At 42.2% G+C, this 21,586-nt stretch overlaps 3 protein-coding genes across 3 annotated transcripts in view; 1 reads left to right on the top strand and 2 right to left on the bottom strand.

The window, feature by feature from the left end:
* Positions 1-423: 423 nt before the first annotated feature.
* cunh14orf180 (chromosome unknown C14orf180 homolog) lies at positions 424-11,880 on the top strand. The gene is made up of 9 exons (XM_005916728.3): positions 424-886; positions 1,680-1,710; positions 4,927-5,013; positions 6,265-6,385; positions 8,266-8,296; positions 8,381-8,489; positions 9,730-9,893; positions 10,046-10,178; positions 11,043-11,880. The coding sequence occupies exons 1-9, from the start codon at positions 734-736 to the stop codon at positions 11,246-11,248; spliced, it is 1,035 nt and encodes a 344-aa protein (XP_005916790.1). The 5' UTR covers positions 424-733; the 3' UTR covers positions 11,249-11,880.
* Positions 11,881-12,371: 491 nt separating this feature from the next.
* Positions 12,372-15,187, bottom strand: LOC102293720 (transmembrane protein 179). Its single transcript, XM_005916729.2, has 4 exons — positions 14,821-15,187; positions 14,200-14,337; positions 14,042-14,120; positions 12,372-13,956 (listed from the first exon to the last, which is right to left on the bottom strand). The coding sequence occupies exons 1-4, from the start codon at positions 15,120-15,122 to the stop codon at positions 13,783-13,785; spliced, it is 693 nt and encodes a 230-aa protein (XP_005916791.1). The 5' UTR covers positions 15,123-15,187; the 3' UTR covers positions 12,372-13,782.
* A 2,158-nt stretch (positions 15,188-17,345) lies between these two features.
* The window catches only part of LOC102292929, an 8,983-nt gene continuing 4,742 nt past the window's right edge, over positions 17,346-21,586 (bottom strand). Inside the window, exons 18-19 of the mRNA XM_042218212.1 lie at positions 19,199-19,278; positions 17,346-17,765 (exon numbers count right to left, since the gene is read on the bottom strand). Of these exons, the coding sequence (XP_042074146.1) occupies positions 17,655-17,765; positions 19,199-19,278 (191 nt within the window). The 3' untranslated portion in view covers positions 17,346-17,654. The remainder of the gene's footprint in view (positions 17,766-19,198; positions 19,279-21,586) is intronic.

The raw sequence follows: 21,586 nt of genomic DNA, 5'->3' as shown, positions 1-21,586 counted from the left end.
TTGCTTGGTTGCACTGTATTCCAAAAACATGCTAACACAGCATTTGGTGCATAATTCTTATGTATGTCTCATTTATAAATCATGAGCAGGGCAGTAAGAATCAAAATTTCCTCATACTGTTAATATGCATAATGTACTGCACACAGCACAGTATCAGAGAAAAAAAGGGGTTCTCACAAAAGTGAATCGAATTATATGCAATATTTAGAGCTGTAGTAGATAATATACATGTGCCACTATGTTTGCTTTTCATCATCAAAACATAAACCTTTGCAGTTTCCCTGTTCGAGGATTGGAGAGAGACTCAATGTGCTCAGCAGACTCTGGAGGAGCTACTGTACATGTTTAGAGCAGGGATTGGCTGAGAGCGCTGTCACTCAAACAGCAAATACTCTCCAACTTCCTCTGTCCTCCTTTCCTGGTGCAGCCTAGGAGGAGGGAGGGGAATGAATCTTTTCTGTGTGAGTCGCCAGTGCTCCCTCAGACTGCTCCTTACAACCTGTCCTTGACTTACTGTGCACAGACGAGACTGAGAGGAAGCTGCACTGCTCCCTCCTCCTCCTGTCACATTCCTGTTTTGATTCATGTGAGCGGCAGCGGTCTGAAAACATTTCACTGTGTGACTGCTTCTTTCTACCTGTGGTGCTTCAGCAGACTGGTGAAGGGAGGAACGCTCGTCCTCGGCCGGTGGAGCTCTGATGGGAGGCAGCGCTGACTCTGGCTGGGACTGGGGATGCTGAACGGAGGGAGGGAGGGCCTGTTTGAGCTGGGACAGCAGCTCCAGCAGCAGGGGGAGTACCAGGCCGCCCTCCACTGCTTCCTCAGCTGCCTGCTGGGACTGACTCATGTGCAGAGCTTCACCTCTCTGCCCAACTGCTTACACCAGGTGAGCCAGATGGGAACTGGATATACTCACACCCACAAAATGTCACACAGCCATAGATTCTGTCTTTCTGTGTGTCTTTCTCTTCCACATGTGCCAGCATGAATTCACGTGTGTGTTACCTACATCTACACATTTTCTGCCCTACCATGTATTTGCACAGCTGTCCAAACACATGTGCATCACTTCTCCTTTTGAGCGTCATAAATTAGCAAACATCACAACACAAAGGACACATTCAGTATATTCAATGTCAAACCTGACAGCACAGTCCATCATGGGTCTCTGTGTTGACACTGTAAAATCATTCGGTCTCGTAGAACTGATGATGTGCATGCTGCTATTAGCGGTGCTGAGTTCAAGCCTAATGTATTCCATAGAAACAGTGGCACTGTTTATGGTAATAGCGTAGTATCCCGTTAATATTTCCCCCATGGTGTGTGGGCTATGCGTGAGATCAGAGGCATTATGTTTGGGCTCTGTGCAGCCAAGGCCAAAGTCTTAGCAGATTAAACACTGGGGTTGCTTTAGAAGACCCTCCCACAAAGGTAGAGCTACAGTTTTAAGCGTCTTTGCTTGTGCCTGAAGGAATGTCCCTGATGTCAAAACATAGCCTTTACTCCACAACTTTGGAATGCATGGCATGATGTTGACCAGCCCAACAGTGCTGTGAGGAGAGCACAATTATTTGTTTTGACAGCTCGTGACATCATGCATACGCCTACCCGTCTGTGATGTTGGAAGTGAATTATTTAATATTTAACTACGTCCCTTGGTTGTTTTTTATGCTTTACAGATTGCAGAACTCTTCATCACTGAAAAGAATTGTATCCTTTACTAACAAAAGAGGAAAAGCTGATCTGACACTTTTTCTGCCCCTGTCCTTTAAGCCTCTAGCAAGCAGCTAACTATAAAACTAGCTCTTCGACTCTGTAAACCTGTTGTGTAAAGGCTTGTCACTGAGGCAAGCTTGGCAAATTCCACCACAATGAACCATGTAGACCCTTTATAGAAAGCAATGTAAAGCAGAGAGGATGAGGGGATGTCTTTGAGGCATTTGTCCCCAAATGCCTCATGTTTTGTGTGGAGCCCAGGTTGTGTGTCTGTCTCTTAAGAGGATTTGTAGGCTCTTATCTCCACACAACAGAGTGGGAAAGCACTAATTAACCCGTATCTGCGCTGACTAGCCTGTGCATTGCCACTTCACTGCTTCTATAAACTATAGCTGTAAAGGACAGAGAGATAATAGAGAGGTGTTATGTTTCAGGATATATTACCTCCGTGGCTCCTCTCTCTGTTACTGAGACACTCCAACACTTTACTTGCTAGCTCAGGTTATCTACCTCAGCAGGGCTCTAGCGCTCACTGTCCGTTTTCCAAAATAGGTCAATTTGCTGAGCTTCATTTTGTCAATAGCCATTACAGTTCGCCCCTCTCAGCATGGAAAGGTATCTACTTACAAGGGTCATCTTCCAAGATGGGGTTAAATTTTTTAGCATACGATACACTCTTTCCTGAAGTCAGTAAGAGTAGCGTGTGGTGTCATGTCAGATTTGGCTATTTTATTATGCAACGCATATTGTTTTGGTTTAATGTGAAATTACAAGCATTGCAGGTCAGATACAGACTGAAATAGTTTGCATACATAACAATGAAAAAGGGTTATTGCAGTCACGAAAACAACACTTCGAGATTGAACCATTTTTGCCGTTTAACTTGCTTCCAACCTTTCAGTTCTTTTAGTATTTTTCATGATAATCACAGAAGCTGAAGCAGTGATGTTTTGGTGCATTTGTGAATACCCTCTGGGGAGGTGAGGTGAGGGGTCAGTCTGCTCAAACTGGGAGCAGGATGTGGGAACTTTTTAGTGTCACGCAAATGCTGTATGAGAACAGGATTGGCAGCATCTTCTCATGTGTTATTTCTAACCAAAAGCATGATAAGAAAACCAATTAGTCCAGACAAATAAACTATATTAGTTGCACTTGATAGTCATAGTACCAGTGCAATGACTGCTTAAGGCTTGATGTGTTGTTATCAGAGCTGGAACCGTCCACAAATGACCTTTATTCAAAGCCAAAAGCTGTTTTAGCTCATGAGTGTTACTGATATGTGTTTCATGGAAAGAAAACTGCGTGGCACATGCGGACTTTAACCTCCAATAAAGGTGGATTTCGGATAAAGATGCAGTTATATCCCGATTTCAAATTTCTGAAGTACAATTAGTTAAGTTATATCTAATTAAGTCACGTTTCAAGTTTCTTAGGTGTACTATTCCACAGCAAATTCCAATTTCCTCCCTACTAAAATAGGTTGTACACTTGAGGTGAGCACACGTGTGATCAGATGCCTTTGAAGGTTCCAGAGTTTTGGAGTGTAGTCCAATTACAGTTTCAGAGAGGGTGTGGATGAGAGAATGGAGGTCATTCCCAGGAGAGCATTGTGTGAGGTTCCTGTTGTTGCATTGTTATAGTCCAGGCTGACTAAAAATAGCAGACAGAAGTAGCGCTGTGACCTTTGGTGACGGCTGTTCCCCTCATCCTCCCTCACAGATGGTCCGGCTAAACAGGTGACTCCCAGGAGCTGTGACAGGTATTTCTAACCATCTTGTAATAGAGCTCTAAGCTTGCTCAAAAATGTGATCAAAGCAAAAGCACTACAACAGTCATCCTTTTCCAGTTACTTATAAAAGTGCTCAGTTTTCCTTCTGTACAGCACATTAAATTATTTAAAAGCACTTCCTCTAAAAGCATTTCAACATTCATCCATCACCATCCCTCATCCTGTTACTAATCAGCTCAGGAGTACACGTTTTCTTGCATTTCTTACATCTTAGATCTTGTTTTGTTTTAATTGTAGTGGGTCTTTGTCTCTCGGGCAAATACGGTACTGTGCAGAAGTCTTGAGCCACACCATGTTTCTTTATATTTTGCCAGGAAAATGGGAATTAGTTGCACAAGTTCATTGAAACATGTGCAAACGTGTTTCCCGATGGATCTGCGTTGTGTCTAAATCTGTCTGTATTATCTGTGTTCATACTTTCATCAGTTTTTGACAAGATCCCCAACACAACTGACTTAAAGATACAATTTAAAATTGCTCCTTTGCTAATCTGTCTGTTCTGTGTAGACACGACACTGTTTTATCCCCCGAATGAGTCATACTTCAGTGTTAAGTGGGTTAACAAACAAACAAGGAAAAAAACTGGACAGGAAATGAGTGAAAAACAGCCAATGTCCAAAGATGAACTTTGTGAAGATTTTTCAGAAAGACTGGGGCACTGTGCTCAAGACCATTTGTGGAATCAAAATTTAAAGAAATATGGGGACACTCAAGAATTTTAAACAATTCTGTGTATGGCTTGGCTCATGTTTTTTTAATAGCATGACGCACTAGAAAATATTTTAAAAATTGTGTATTATATATTATGAAAAACGTTATAGGATTTATTGGCATGTAGCGTCACAGCAGAGCTGAAAAGAGGCACACATGAGAAATCTAGTGTTAAGTAGGACATTTAAACAGGCACGCCTGGGTTTATTTTAAGCCTTCTCCGTCCCAATTGGTCTTTAAACTCACCTGACAAACATCAACGGTGTCATTTTACAGTGGAACAAAAACCAAGTGCATGGAATGTTTCAAGCGAGCTATTTTTAGGACGCTTAAAATAGAGTCTTTTCATGGAAACAAAAACCTGCCAAATCAGATCAGTCCAAAACATCATGTGCAAAAAATATACACAAAAATGACAAAGGAAGGCAATACAACAGAGATATGAGTCGTTATGTGGCATGTCTATATTATCAGACTGAATGTCTGACATGTTTTGGCTCACAAAACCACAAAAACAGCAGGCAGAGTGACTGACCTCTAATCTAATGTGTCCTGGAGTACTGTATGCTGTGTTTGCCCATAGGTTTGTTTGCACGTGAGGTGAAAAAAGTGTGTTGTCTATGAGCTGTGCAGCAGAGACTGTTTTTAACTTAAGCAGCTGCCTGTAATCCCTCTGATATCCGAGACTGATCCTTCACCCATATAAATAGATGGGAAGGCCCTCCAGTTCATACAGGCTGAAAAAATGTTCTATGAAGTGGCATTGATCGAGCTCACCGCTCTTCAGGGGAGTACAGGCAAGTACTTTTCATGTTATGCTATCAAGGAATACTTCTGGGAATATGTGTGAAAACACATAGCATGTCCTATAGAGCGTGCACTTTGAATCCGTGTGGTTTTGGCATGTCCTCGTGATTTCTTAGAATTTCGATTTCTCCGAAAACCACGACATCTGGCTGTACTCTGGTGTAAAATAAATACACAACTCTTTCAGCGAATTGCTGAACGTTTTCCGAGAGTCTTGTGTTCACTGCACAAAATTTGTCATCAGGTTTGTCCGTAGCTCAGTATAACTGCGGTTTCACTTGGATTTGAGTGGATCAGTTACTTTTAAAGGCATTTTTCTGGTGATTAAAACAGTTAATCAACACATTGTTATTTTACTTTTGTAAAAATGAAGGAATACTTTTTTCTTGTTGTTGTTCAGGCAATATGACATCGCATTTTACCCAACTCCATCTTTGTTTACAATATACCCGGTCGAGCTTTACGCGAGCATTCACAGCAAGGCTGCTCATTCATCACCTGCTGCTGCCGCTGCTCCAGACGCCTGCCTCTCTGTCTGCTGCTGAGGCAGCAGCGCAGTGTAGCATGGGCACAGTGGAGATCAGGGATGGAGTAGAAGACAAATGGCCACAGTTTCTCATTACGAGCTGTGTGTCACTACAGAATACTGAAGCCCCTGATTCAGCACTCATTCAGATTGGATGCTGGACTTCTCTGGGGGCAGAGCTGGCACTATAGCTACAGCTTACAGCTTTCTTTTCCTCCCCAGTGCTTTCAAAATGTGCCCTTTCCTCTTTTCTCTGTTTCCCCCAATGTAATTGTCATTTTGTCGGTTTTGTAATGCAAACTAATGTCTTTACCTCTTACAATGATTTATTTGCATTTAGATGTGGTGTGGATTGCAAGCCAAGCATCTTCTATGTGTGTGCTCTGTGTGTTCAGTACTTGCATGATGTTTGTGGTGTGTCACTCTGCGTGCGTCTCAATGCTCCAGGGGGTGTGGCGAGTGTGTTGTTTGACTCCCTTATCTGCTCCCTCCTGCCCTTATCTCTTGTGTCTCCAGTCCTCAGCTGGCTCCTCTTTATTGTTCCGGCTTCAAGTCCACAGCAGTGCCAGACAAGTTGATACAGACAGATACCCGGCTTTCGGGGAGATTATTTTTTTGTTAAACTCTTCAGTGGAAGAGGAGGGTAGCGAGGAGCAAGGTTAGCTCAAAAGAGCGTTGTCGGGTCGTGATTCCATGCCCTGTGTTTGTGTAACAGGGCCTCAAGAGGAGGCTACGCTGGGCTCTGCGGGATGGACAACCCCAGAGGAACTTTCGGAGCAGGCCTCCCAGGCACAGCACCTCGAACGGCTGGCTCAGCTTTGCATCATGAGCAAACAGTAGGTAAAACTGTGTCCTCTCAAAGCCTCCGTTACGCTGTAATTAATGGGGTGTTACATGTTCCGCTACTTTCAGGTCTCTCCGTATTAAATAAACTGACTTTTAGTGCTTGCTTTAACTTATTTATCATTTATGCATGATGTAGGCATTGCTGTGTGCGTGCTTTTGTATATTCTGCTGTATTTTGCCCATCATCGTCTAAGAGAGATGAAAAAAATGTTGCTGGCTTAAATATGACAAGGCAAACTGTAAGTTTTGCCTTTGTTGCTGTTAAAGATTTTAATCGTTTTGATTATGAATAACCCATTGTTTATAAAGTGAAGTCATCATCTTATTAATAATAATGTCAAGATGAGTTAAAAAGGAATAAATTACTGTCACCTAACTTCTTCGAGTTTTCTGTTTTCTAAAGGTTTGATGACCTTTTCTGTTGCTATCTCTTAATCTTTATTAATTATCCAAAACTATAAGCGCAGCCATCTCTATTACACATGCAGTTTTGCCATTCTGGAAATTTCTGCAAATTCCTTCAACCAAACAAACCACAGCTTCAAGCCTTTTCAGCCATGGTCAAATTTTCATGCAGATGTAGAGAAAAAAGACACCGCGCTCTATGCGAGCGTTACAGAAGGAACACCTTAACTGGATCTGGTGTCTCCTGTTGCAGGGGTACTTTGTTAGGCCACAGAATGCACCCATTTTCTGTGCCTCTGTTTTCATTGTTGGGATTAGGCCATTTAACCTGATTGCCTGAGAGGGTGACAGAGGGTGGAAGGTGTGCTCGGTGGAGGGCTGGTTACACTGCTTCATTAATGCAAGCAGCATGCAGTAGTTAAAGTTAAATGAGATGGTACTGATTGTGCATGGCTGTGGAGGATTGCGTTTCTGCTCTTTGGTGGTTTCTTTCCAGACTTCGCAAACTTACTCTGAAAGGATTATACAGACTGAACAAAATAATCAAAAACTGCACACAAACTGACTCTGGTTTCTTTAAATAATGACCAATTTCTTACTGCGCCCGCTATAAGCGGTGGTTTTAGAGCTTCCTCCTTACAGACAGGAAGTTGTAATTGTTACTAAATCTTTTAACAATGTCATAGGAAGTCCTTTGAGCTAGTGAAGGGCTTTTCTGCCTTTGCTGATCACGTATCCTCTGAGAAAGACCTTCTAAAGCATTGCAAACTGACACCTGACCATTACTAATTGAAGGAAAGTATGGGTTTGGAACAGCGAAGCTGACATCTGTCACACTAAACAGAGCTTGCTCAACATCTATAGGCACACGTGAGGGTGTTAGGGTGATGAATGTCCTTGGCAGACTTTTCAGTGCCAATATGAGTGGAACAGCTGGCAGATCTTCAATGAAACCCATCGTGTTCACCTAGCTTAACACTAAGCAGGAGTGAGGCAGAGGGGCCGGAGATAGTAAACCAACCTGTGAGCGCCATGCCCTCTGTAATTCACCCTGAGAATAGACAGTGGATGGCAGTGCTGGCAGAAAAAGAAGGTTTCCACTTCCTCCATAAAGTACCTGAGCATCCGCAGCCCTGCTGTCCGTGTCCAATCACAGCACACGTGTGTTTAGATTTGTCATGCTGATGTGCCCCGAACACAGAAACTGATATGCTCCCCTGACAATGAAGCGCGTGCCTTTTCTGCTTCATTGTGGTCTGGAATTATTATCATCACTGGAAATATTTGCCCGTAACATGTTTATGTTTTCAAACGGAAGAAAAATGTCGGCTAGATGATGTTTGATAATTCTAAGTCATCCATTATTAACATAACACATTTATTGTCAGCAAATATTTGTTCCAGAAAAACAAAGTGGCGTTGCCTTTAGTTTATTCGTTTCCTTTGTCTTTCCTTTTCCTTTTAGACCTCATCTTGCCCTAGAATACAGCGGTAAGGTATGTAAAAATCGGATATTTGAACCAATAGAATATTATAACTCTTCTGTAAGCTTTAAAATAATACATCTCTGCTTCTTTCAGGCTACAAAGATTCACCAGAGGGCCTTTGGAAATGACCATCCAATTACAGCTAGAAGCCTTGAGCTCATGGCAACCGTATATGCTGAAATTGGCAAGACTGAATATTCAGGTAAAGGATAGTTGAATAATACAGACTAAACACTTATGACACAGGGATTTACTGTACGCACATAAATATACAGTGAAAACAAACATGGGTGTATGATTCAGAGAGTAGTATATAGAATAAGGGTGGAGACCTCCGTGTCTTATGATGTTAATCCCTGTTGTAGAGCGCACACAACACAGTCTCATGCCATGAAAATGTTAAATTAATTCACATTTGTGGTGATGTTGGACACAGGAACGTGCAGAGTGACAGTTTAAGGTTGTGGATTTGTTGCACAGTGTGCATGCTTGGCTTACCTGACTCTGAACTGTGCATTTTGTTAAGACGTAGAAACAGTTTAGTGTTGAGTCAGCTTACAGAGACACCCGTGCAGAACAAGAGCAGCTGCACCAAGACATGAATATAGACCATTAAAAAGGGGAAAAATACTTGTTGTTCACCTCAGTTTGTCTTAAAATGTTTGGTGAAACGCTGGAAAAATTAAGGCTCTGTGCATTGTTTTGTTTCATTTTGCACTGAGCAGAAAGGGCTCCTTTTTGGCCTGCACCATGATGGCAGGTTTAAGTGTTTACACCCCATGTCCCTCACATACCCTTGACCATTAAGTAGGTCAGTCAGCCCCTCCCTCTGCTAGAACATTGCCTGCATGTATTTTCAAGCTGATGTAGACTTAACTGTAACTGTATGTGATATGTTGAAATTATAATTGCATATTTGTCCCAAAATATCTGAGCCTTCACTTCATTTCAAGTCATCTTTGATTCAAGTCTGCACCTATTAAAAAGCCAAAGTTCTCCCCAGAAGTAAAAACATGGACTAAATAACTGACCTAAGATATTATTGTAACTAGCATGTTTTTATTAATAACTGAAGTCATCTAAGAGAGAATTTATCCTGCAATGCTGACACATACACAATAGTAGGCAACTTTAAGGCAATGTGTGTGTAGTCTGTAGTGGCTAATTTTTATTTCTATTTATTTCTTTTTTATAAACTGTGATGAGATCCAGATTTTTTTAGAGGGCCTGATATAATTGATAGCTTTTTCGCACAGTGAGCACTGTGCAGTTGTGCTGAACTCCCACGGCTGCACTGTACCCGGTGCAGACAGAGTTAACACACTTCCGTCTTGCCTCCTGTACATTTGCATGTTGAGCTTGAGCTCTGCTCTGTCTTGACTGGAGACTTCGATGTTAAGCTGCTCGTCTCATGTTCTGTATGGTCATGGTTCTCTTCCTAGACTCTCTGGGTCAGTGTGTGTCTGCACTGTCCAAACGTTTCGCTGCTGCAGAGTCTCTCAGAGACTCGGTCAGCTGTCTTCCTCATTCCCACCGGGAGAAACACTCAGAGGTACGCCACAGAAAGGATACCCACCACCATCAGGAAGACACACTTAAACCTAAGGTAGGTAAAACACCTGAGTGTATCTGGTTGGTGTTATTCTGATTTATTTCTGTGTTATATGAGGCAGCTTCTTTGGAATAGATCTGTTCCAGCTGTTTGCTGCTGGCCTTTAATGCAATGAATGTGCTCAATGTGAATTTTATCTAATGTAGTTAACCAACAGCAAAGTCCCCACCTCCATCCTAAAGAAGCCAAGTTCCAACTACGGACTAGACACAGAACTCAACCACAAACGTAAAGGCGAGCGCAGAGTTCGATTCAGGGAGCCTGAGACCACAGTGCACGGTGAGAAAGCATGCACGCGAACAATTTGTAATGAGTCCATCCTGCTCGGTTTTAGGCTGCAAGATGTGTTTGCACAGAGAACATGTTGCCCTCTGGTGCTTTTCATTGGTATTTTTATTCTTAAAAATGTGTTGCTATCCCAGCTTAGATAGGAACCCTCAGCCCAAAGCTGCACATGCCTTCGAATTTACATTAAAGAGGAAACCCAGCTAGTATTAAAACACCCAGAAATTGCATCATAAACTACTGTCATTTGAGGGTTCTGTGCTACTTAAAAATAACGTAATGCCAAGAGGTGTCCACACATGAGCAAGAGATTTATTCTTTTTAATTAATTATGCATGCAAATGAGGCACTGTGGAGTCTGTTCAAGAGAGACAGTGGCGACTGAAAGGGTACAGCAGCTGGTTTGTAGCTGCTGCACATCATGAGGTCAGCTTTCAGTGACTGACTGACCTCTTTTCTTTTGGCTTTGCAGACATTCCTTATTGTGACTGTTTAGGTGGTAAGTCTGTCTGAAAAATAACTTTACTAATGAGCACACGAGAGTTTCAAAAGTGCACTCATAAAGAGGAAAGAGGCTGTCAGGCTTGTAGCAGCATTAGCATTAGAATTGTTAGGACTCCACGTGGCACACATGCTATGGGGAGTTTAGCACGCCACTGTCACGTCTTGTTTAACAATGCCTGGAACAGCAAATATTAATGTAAGCTTAACTAATCTATAACTAATCTACAAAAACATCCTCTGAAACCTGACACTTGAGGCCTCGCCTCAAACGACAAAAGAAATGTGCAATTCAAATGCTCGTCATTTACAAATCAAAACTCTGAAAAACCGGTCTGGTTTTTTTTCCCTGTGCAGCCTATGAGACTACGCCATCCCGCCCCCACCTTGCCCTGTTCACCTGCCTCTTCCTGCTGATGTCATTCCTGGGCGTTGCCATGTACTGCACAGACCGTCGGCGTCCACAGAGAGTGTGCGAGGAGCTGGAGGCCGCTTTGGCAGTCTACCTGCTGCACATGAAACAGCTTCTGTGGGGCTGCTGGATATGGTTGACAATGCAGTGACTGTTATCAACCACAGGTGGAGACATGGAGCCTCTTTTAATTTATTATTAATTTTTAGTTTTTTTGTTTTTTTTAGATCCCTCTTTTTCCTATCTTTGAAGGTGCCCGGGCCTACAAACACCTCAGCCATTTGGCAAGGCTCTACACACTGTCTGTGGTTTTATTCCACTCTCACCATGAAAAAGGGAAAATGTGTAATCCCAGAAATATGTAGCTTCCATGTCTGTATGTATATATGTACTAAGGTGGTGGGCATGCCACTCCATATTTAAGTTGTAACGGCATTTTGCACATCTGCACTGTTGACGCTGACATGTAACACTCGCATAATCTCCACAACAGTTCATTTTTTTCTTCTATTCATGTCACAGTCTGCTGTCTGTGAGTGGATGTTTCCGTGGAATGCAAATTTATTTTGTTACGGTACATGATTTGTGTATACCAGATATTACACGGAAATGAATGTGTATATATGGCTCAATATACTAAGGACTATCACAGTATTTAGCCTTGTAATTGCACATAAATGAATGTAGAGAGGTCTGGGAAACGACTTTGATTGGCACTTCTGATTGGCACACTGAGAGGAGGCAGACAGAAGCATGAATGTGTAAACTGTTTAATGATGGTCTGAAAAAAGAAAACACAGGGCCGCATCACTTCACGGAATGACTTGGACATGAAAAACACCTTGTTCTTTTCCAACTGTCTGGTTGCCTGTCAGCTGAATGCTAGTTTCACGGAGGATAATAATCTGCAGCACAATATTACCTATCATGAAAGAGAATATACTCAATCCAAACGAATGCTTGTGCTTCTGACAGTGTTCCTCTTTATAACTGCCTGAATCCCACAAAAATACTTTATGCTAAATGTTATTTATTCTTCTATATTGTATATCTGCTTCTACGCAACTATCGGACTTCTGGTTATATGGATTTTTTTTTAACTTTTTGTTATCTGTAGCATTTATATTCAAATGAAACATTCAGGTTTTAATTCTGATGTCAAGTGTATGGAAGTGCGTGGGTTGAACGGATATTTGCAATACATAACAGAAAAAAAAAAAAAAAGGTAATTGCTATTTTAGAGGCCAAAAACAGAAATTTAACAGAGCCAGACGTTATTGTATGAGTCCCTTTATCAAACAAGGCAAGTCAAGTTCAAACAGCCAAATCACCACATAAATGGATTATAGGAATCAAAGGGCACAGTGATGCACATCCCACATATCTCTCATTATGAGCAATAACACACATCACATATATTCCATTAAAACACTTTATACAACAGGTTTCAGGGAACTCAAAATAAAACGAGTTTGTTTGTTTTTTTTTTTTGGAGATCTCACGTTTGACTGTAGACTGCAGATGTACCGGAGAAAAGGAATACTCTCGACTCTGTACTGTCAAACGAAATCGTCATTAGCAATAAAACAATACCCAGTGAGCTTATGTCCTGTAGATGCACATTTAGCTTAAAGCTGCATTTCACTGCTGTTCAAACATCTACGGTCACTTTGAAAGAAGTGCCTTTATGGAGGGTTTTCTTAGTTCCTACCGTTTTTTGCTTTTTTTATTTCAGTTGTTTTTGAAATAAAAACTGTCATTGCCTATCAAAGTGAAGCGGCCGACTTTCCTTTCTTCCCATAACCTCTGTCAATAAGTGAGCGTGGGATTTAACAGGGAGAGGGAGAAGTGCATGCAGGTATACTTGTGTGTCTAGTCACAGTAATATAGAGTATATTGGTTTGTAGCCTATAAAGTGTGCAGAAGAAGCCTGAGTTGCTAAATGGCACAAGATAGGATCTGTTTTCTTATCTCACACAGATTGCTAAAAGCCTTTTAGACTGCCTGCCAAATGCACGAATGTGTAGAGCTGCAATTTGTCTTTTTTTTTCTTCTTTTTTTTTGTTATAAAATGCCTTTTGTAGCTGCTGATAAATGTGTAAAGATGCTGCAAATGCACACACAGTTTATGCTGGAGCATGCAGTTCTCACTTTGCAGAGACGCACTGTGGATACTGGCAGGAAAAAAAGAAGCCTAAGTTAGGAACACATTTATTGGTGAAGAAAAAAAACTCCTTTGTGTCTAAAAAGCACCTGAGAAATTTTACATGCTTTAGATCCATGCAGAAATTTCACAAGGACAAGATCCACCGGCCAAACTGGCCAAACCATTAATACCGTTTTTTACTAATCAACAACGTATATTTGATAAAAGATGTATTTTTTTGTTTAAAAGAAAAAAGTTTTAATACTATCAAATCTGGGTTGGGGTTGAATAAGGGATGGATTATCTCAATATAGCACAGGAAAGGTTAACAACCATCTGTAGCTTTTATTTTCAGTTACTTCTGGAAAACCGCTAAAACTGTCGATTTGATTCAATTCATCTTCGTGGGAGCAAACGCCAACTGATTCTGATTGTCTACACAGGCGAATACTGGTGTTGGTCACGGCAGGCAAGAGGACTACATGGTTCTATATGGTTAACTGTGAATGAACGTGTATGTTTGTGCGTCTTGCTGATTTCTAAATCAGGCCGGTCTTGAGGTCAGAGCCGCGGCGTGAAGAGCGGCCGAGCAGCAATTCCTTCTCGTGGATCAAGGTGTCGAGCAGGTCCTCTTGTCTGTAGTTGTGGTAGACCTTCAGAAAAGCCATCACAGTGATCCCGAGCCAGGTGAGCCAGGCGGCCCACAGCCCAAACTGAAAGAGTAAAAGCAGTCGTTGCATTTACTCCGACTGTTAAATTCGTTATACTGTCTGTACGTTAATTTTAAAAGATTTTTACCTGAGCTATAGCAAACTGGTCATAGAAAGCAGAGTTGTCCAGACCCAGTTCTAGATCAGTATCCTGCATGTCTTCACAGCTAAACAGAAAGTGGCATTTAGAGGGACTATACCACAGCATCATCCGGAAAAAGTAGAACACCTGCGCTTCTCTCTCACCTGTTGGGCATAGTCCCACCTTCGGTGATGGCGTCACACCACAGGTTAAAACCCACACTAACGATGGTGCTGGACAGAAAGACTGTGAACACCACCAGGGAGCTAATGAGCAGGTTGAGGAAGGCATTGAAGATGGAGCTGCAGGCAGACAGAACAGAAATACAAAACAAACTGGGTTAGGGCAGGCAAAAACCCTCAACATCTCTGGAGTATGTTACAAAACTGACACTGAGGCCTATTACTCTGCATGACGTATGCAACTCTTATGATTAAGTCTTTCAAACACACATCAACATAATGACACATAAGTTGCTTTGATGTCACATAAAATAGTAGGTGAAGCATAGGCTTTGATTTCTAGTTTAAAATGAGTATTCCCCCATCTTTGGGAGATGGCAGTGACTTGACATTTTACAGGATGCTTCCGTGCCCATTTCCATCCGCTATAAAATAGAGTATAATACATGCAGGCTATGAAATATACAAGACAGTGCACGAACAAGGGCGTGGGAGATGGACAGGAATGGCACATTTACACTCAGACCGCTGGAGTGGTATTGCTTCATAAGCTTTCGAATGAGCTTCTATTTAAGGAAGAGGCACAAGTGAACGGTCACTCACTCGTCGTGTCCTTTGCACAGAAAGAACAGCAGCCTCCAAGCCTGCACTGCGGACAGGATGAGGGACGCTATCCCGACAAAAGTGATGAAGCTGCAGGAGGACTCGGGTCCCCACTCCTCCACGATGAAGCGCTGCTTCATCACAGTGATGTTTTCATTTTGCCACATACCCCGCGTGAACAGCAGGCATTTCCCCCCGAAATCCTCCGTGTTTTCAGACAGAGGCACCACGGCGATAAAACCGAAAACGAAAGCTAAAAAATAAAGGATGCACTGGGCGAAAATCAAATTGTCGAGGGCCATTTTTCTGTCTTCCCTGCTCTGCACTCAGCGTCCTGGAGCAACTGCGGCTGCGCAGTGGAGACTGACGAGCGGAGGCGCAGCATCCGACGTTGCTTTGCTGCAAATTAATGAGCAGGCAGAGGCCTTCAGGGCTCTCCATCTTATCTACGTCCAAGCTGTGGAGACATTCCTCTTCATTAATATACCCGTTCGCAGTGGCTTACGTATATTACAGTTAGTTATGATATTTTTAGTGACCAAGATAATAATTTTCTCTCCGCCGTAGGTAGAAATAATAATGTATAAGTTCTTGTATTGACACCCCTTTCATTTTTTACAATCTCCAGTATTTTTACTGAAGCTAGATACAGTTAAAAATGCCCCTTGATGGCACTATTTTAGTTTTTTCTACACATTTCCCCAATATTATAAACTCTGTGACCTCCACAACATAAACTAAAGTTCTACATCATTTGCTGCACAGCACGATTTCCAGAGACTTACATTGAACTGCTAAAACTGTAAAATATATAACTATATATATTAAAATATATACCAAAAACTTACTGATAATAATACTACTATGAACATTTTCCTGTATAGGAAAGATATTAAAGGGGCAACTCTAAAAAGGTTCAGCATAATCATCTCCTTGGGCACAAGCACACATTTTGCACACACATAAGTGTATACTCACAAATTAGAGTAATGGTTTGTTTATACATGGTGACAGTCCTTAAGGAAGGGCAGGTAGCTGTCACAGCCACCTGACACGCTTCAGTGAGCCCATCTGGTGAGCTGGCCAAGGTGTCTCACCCTTTTCTTGGCCACCTAGCTTTTGCACTGCGCACAGTGCCCTCCAGTGGGCAAGACACCTGCTGCCATGTTGCACCAAGGTCTGAATGTTTCATGTTGACAGTATGATGACTGGCCTTCACGCAAGGCCAAACCTTGTGAATGTGAATGTGATGTTGTAGAATACAGAGATGAAAAATGTGGAATAGCTTTTACACTCAAGAACATTAAAAATTCCAAACATCGAAGTGTGTTTGGAAAATCCACTGTGGGTTGTGTATTCTGGGTGCACAGCATCACCATCAGAGGTTCCTATTAAGACGTTTTCGTTTAGGAGATTAATAATCCTGCATTTTTCACCACAACAGTCCTCGCAACACAATGACAAGTATTTATATGAGAGTTTTCCACACATCATGTGGCTATTTGTATCCATCTTGCAAACCGCAGGGTTTTTTTGCATCATCTGCCGGCACATGATTTATGTGTCATTTTCGCCACCGCACTCTGATTTCCACGATGGTATCAGCTTTTAGATTAGCTTGAGTTAGTGTGTGTGTGTGTGTGGGTGTGTGTGTGTGTGTGTGTGTGTGTGTTAAGCTGAAAGCTGATTTCACTCCAAGACTTTGAGACAGTTTGCTTTTTAGCGTCATTAGGCATTATTTATTATCCTCCTCGTGCATTTTTGCTGCGTTCGATTTTTATTCTTGTGCTCATGATATATTGTCCGGATTTCTATTTCCTGTAATCCATCATTTTGTACTGTACACCATTTTTGCTATGATACAGACTGTGCTGTTTGTGAGATGTGTTTTTTTTTTTTTTCCAAAAAAAAATAAAGCTTATATTGCCAAAAAACATAACTGTGCTGGTATGCTTCTCGTGTCTTTTGGCTACACTTGAAATATCATCTAGTCACAAATACAAGGTCATAAGGAAAAGCCGAACAACTTCATAAGGCAGTCCCCCGGCCCTTACACAAAGAGGAGATTACACGCACAGAACTCCAAACCCCACTTTTAAATAATACAGCATGTGTGGGCTCGTGAACTGGGCACCCAGGGGAAACCCAGAGCAGAAGTGTGTCAAGCTGAAATATGTGTTAAGTTATTCACCCCGCGAACAAACCACAGAGGGAGAGAAAGAAGGAGGGAGGATGGGGGGAGGGAGGATGCTAACCCAAATGCAGTCCCTGGGCTTTGTGCAAATATGAAGAGCAATGGGCAGAAGAAAGCCTTGGGAGGTCATCCATTTTTCATGAGATGCAATGGCAGCAAAGCAAACATCCCTTTTTTTTCCAAGAGGAGGAAACCAGTGAAGAATCTAAAGTGCACAATCATTTTCAAGGACATCACAAGTGCATTTTAAATGTAGTGCATCTATACTTGAATCGAAACACGCAACGTTGTTATGTTCATCAGAGGAAAGTCAAAAAAGACATAATGTAACTCAGACTTACTACTCTTTACTCGAGTCTTAGTTCATAGCAATATTTAAGAATTCATGTCTCATCATTTACTGAGTATTGCTGACACGAGACATTACAGCAGAAGATTAAGGGTGAGGTGGGACAGTACCACTGGGCGGGAACAAAGGCTGTCAAAAGTATCTGACCAGGTGATTGGAGGATGAATCTGGTGGAGGTTAACACTCTTTGTGGTAAACTTTAACATTGGAGTGATTTTTTTCCCTTTAGATTTTAATTTAAATATATTTAAAATGCATCACATTAGAGGCTGTTCTTTGTCTTGCAGATGATCATGCCCTCTTCACTCGTTTGCCTTTTCTCGATCCTGCTCTGCCACTCCTTATGGCTCCTTGGGAAACCTTCCCCGAACTGCTCCAACCTGCGGGCTCATCTTTCTCCGCCTGCAACACGAAACAACAGCAAAAACAGACACAATTACAGCCTCATATCCTGAGCAGTGATGTGGAGGACCTGATGAAATATCCTGTACCCATTAATCTTTCCCCAGGGGGTGCAGGAGACTGGGAGCACTGGGCCAGCTACTGATTAAATGCTCCTAATAGAGGCCATTCATCTCCCCTTGAATCATGAACGTTTCAACATGCAACATCACCCCACACAAACGCTCCCCGCCTCTCTCTGTGCAAATATTGGTGTTTTCATAAAGACAGCAAAGTCGATAGTATTTAATTTTGTGATATCTTTTTAAGCGGCCGTGATTTCTTAGTGGGCTCCTAAGATTTGATGGATGACTTTGTTTGCTCCACATGGTGAAAATCTCATCTATAACTGTGCCAGTAATCATCACGAACAGTCATGCTTGAGGTCATGTGGGGCCAAATCCAAATTTATAGTTTGAACTAATAACTGCTTAATATCCCGATTTTATTATTATCTTTAGTCGCACTGGCACAAAGAACATGATAGTTTGATCAGTCGTTAAGTGTTTGTCTTCAACTAATTTCACTCATTAGTGATTAATCTCTCTATCTGCCAATTAAGCAAATCCTACAAGTATTGTTTCTGGCCTCGGTGAACAATTAGGTAACACTAACAGCCCTTCCTACTAAACAACCCCCTGGAAACCCACGCTTACACAGAAACTGCAGGGTAATGAATGCAATGCCATCACTCCAAATATGCACTCTACAACTAAAATAGATTGGCCCTGATAGACACATTTTTGTACAGTATAGGCTGTTCAGTCATGCTCAGGTATAATCATCATAAATTAGCATGGCCTAATTGCGTTTCACCTGCCAAGCGCCATATGGTCCCTAGTTCAGAGCAAAATAATTAGGTGACTACATCCCAATTAAACAATTATCCAATGAAACCTCTGTAAAATAATTATGTGGTCATATCTGCACAGTGCTATTAGAAGTGTAACACTCAGGTCAACGCACAAGCAGCATTTAAATGGAAGGAAATGTGTTACAGAGCAGTGGCCACTTTGTTTTTGACAAAGAAATGGTAACCATGTTCCTGGCATCTCGTGGATGTTTCACCTGTGCTCCACGATACTCCAGAAAAATTCCCCATAAAAATCACGTGACTTTGGACAATGACATCATTGCAGGCGGAGGTCTTAAAAGCAGTGATGTTTATGCAGAGGGACGGGAGAAATGTGGATGAAAGGTACTAAAGAGGGGACCTGCCAGGCTGTGATGTGATGAAGTGAAATCCTCCGGGACTAAAAATGAGATCATCCAAATATTATTGAGCATCTTAACTGGAACAATAGTGACCCCTATTGACAATTTTGTGATGAATGCATAATAGACTCATCATAACACATGTTGTACATTTTACGGTGTGTGTCAGAACAAAGTACCTGATTTCCATCTCTGTTTTCTCCTTTTTGCTTTGCAGTGAAGTCCAAAAAATTGACGAGTCCACAGGAATAAGGCTGACCTAGAACAAGAGAAAGTCCCTTGTCATCTGCAAATGAACAGAAATGTTATCAATATTGTTTTCTGTTGGAATTTCCTTAGAAGTCATAATCCAGTGATGAACACATCACATAAATGGGGATCTTGGTAACAACAAGTCTGACACTATTATCTTTTATGCAACACTGCTCCACTGTTACGTCTTTAACCGCTGTCTCTGCGACAAGGTTGGGGCATCAGTACGGGCCAACAGGCCATCGCTCCCTGAGGCTCAACGGTGATCAGCAGATGGAGGGAGGTCTGCCTGCGGTGGTAGACGGTACACCCTTTGACAGAAAACGTGGGGGAGGGAGGGAGGGGATGCTGTTTAATGGATCACTGAATGCTGCAGCAAGGTTAAGGGAACCAATCTCTGACACCTCACTTCCTCTCCAATCTCCCTCTCCTAGCAGCCAAGCCCCCCTGCTTTTGGTGCCTGCATCTTGCACCCCTGCAGTTCCTCTGACAAACAATTAGTTCTGACCCTTAACACACACACACACACACACACACACACACACGCACACACACACACTGCAAAAGATAGAATTGTTTCCAGAGCTCTAAAGGTTGAGCAGGCAACATGTCTTGTTATCTCTGCTGATCACTGAGCACCAAATGGCTGCATAGATTCGTGCATACTTTTAGAGGTATATTATTATTTGTTTAGACTTTTTGTGATCCAAAATGCACCGGCTGTAATAGCTTAGCTCTGTAGCAGCTATGAGACACCTGGAAACACTACATCCAGTCTCAGCATCCTGTTTCCACCATTTGCCCATTTTGCAATGATCGAGCCAGGCTGAGTGAGAGGATTCATTAGTTCTTAACATGGATTCAGGGAGGCGCTCATTCTTTGTGCCCAAATAAACCGAGGTGGTTTCAGTGTTGCAGGTTGGGCTGGGGTTGACAGATGTGTAAAGAAAGGTGGAGCTACACACAGAGAAGAGGAGGGAGCTGTCCTGCTCACCCATCCCTGGCGAGCCCCTGGGTATAGACCAATTCAAAACAAAGCTCTGATGAAGATCTGTCAGCATGTCGTGGGTTGTTTCAGCTGAGGTACATGGGAGGTGTTGGCTGGAGCATCCCTGTGGTTGGTCTTGCTGGTGGCATACAGTATACAGTGTAAACACACTCACAGAGAACACAGCTGCTAATTAGATACTGAACCAATAGAGTCACTATGTACTTTAAAATTTAAATTATTACCTACCTGATGAGGTTTCTTTTTCTGGACGCAGTGAGTTGGGGCTACCTCAGTGAAACTGAAAATCAGTGAGAGGAGAAGGTTGGCTGAGTGACATTTGAGGGGCCAGGACTGATATATTCATGAGCTCGTGTAGCAGCTAGTTATGTGATCACTCGGTGGATGACAATTAAGCCAGATATAATTATCAGGCAGCCCTGATTGTTGTCAAATTCATACTGGAAATTCAACTTGCACCAAATATCAACCAGTTTTAATAATTTACTTTATCATAAGCATTGTGAGATTTATGATGACCTCTGACCTTGTGTCTGAAAGAAGGCTTTCATATGTGGAAGGTCTTGAAAGCCCGTCAACCCCGATAGTATCTTCTTCCAGAAAAACATCTGCTTCATCACCTTCTCCCACTTGTAAAACGTAAGAAAGTGCTTCCATTTCTTGGGAATCTCTCAATATGTATGGTGTGTGCAGAGAATCCAAGACAAAGCTTACCATCTGCAGAAAGCATCAGCTCTACCATGCTGTCTTTGTTCAAGCTGCTGAAGGAAACAGGCTCTGTAGCGCCATCTGGTGTCAGCACCAGCTCAGGGATATTTAGGAAAACACCAGCTGATGAGTGGGGTCTGTGTTCTTCTTCTTGTCCCCTGCTTTGGCTACTTCTATCCGTCAGCAGAGAGGAAATCATCTGCAGGGTCAGAGTGCTTTTATATGTGTGAAGCGGGTCCCACTTCTTAAGAGGCAAGGGTGAAGCTGAGGTAGAGGATGAGGCAGACAAGGATCTTAGATCCTCCTCAGAAGAAAAAATGTTCTCTTGAGTCTCCAGCTGCTGCTGCTGCTGCGAATACAAGATAAAATCTAAGGGTTGCCATTACTTAAAATCCCTTTGCAATTGTATATTGCAACCAGTATTAACAAGGACAATGAAAATATATACATTGTAAATGACAGGATGTTCTTCTTCTGGGTCGGCTGTATGTGCTGTTTGCTGTGTTTCTATTGCCATGTGCACTGGCGAAGAGCTGCATGTGAGTAGACGCAGAGCCTCGGTGGGCAGAAGCATTTGCTTGCTGTTGGGCTTTCTCTC

This window comes from Haplochromis burtoni, unplaced genomic scaffold (assembly GCF_018398535.1).
Source record: "Haplochromis burtoni strain Fernald_Lab_line unplaced genomic scaffold, NCSU_Asbu1 Contig_16, whole genome shotgun sequence".
NCBI lineage: Eukaryota > Metazoa > Chordata > Actinopteri > Cichliformes > Cichlidae > Haplochromis > Haplochromis burtoni.
The sequence above is the reverse complement of the archived record's forward strand: the minus strand, read 5'-3'. Positions and strand labels throughout refer to the sequence as shown.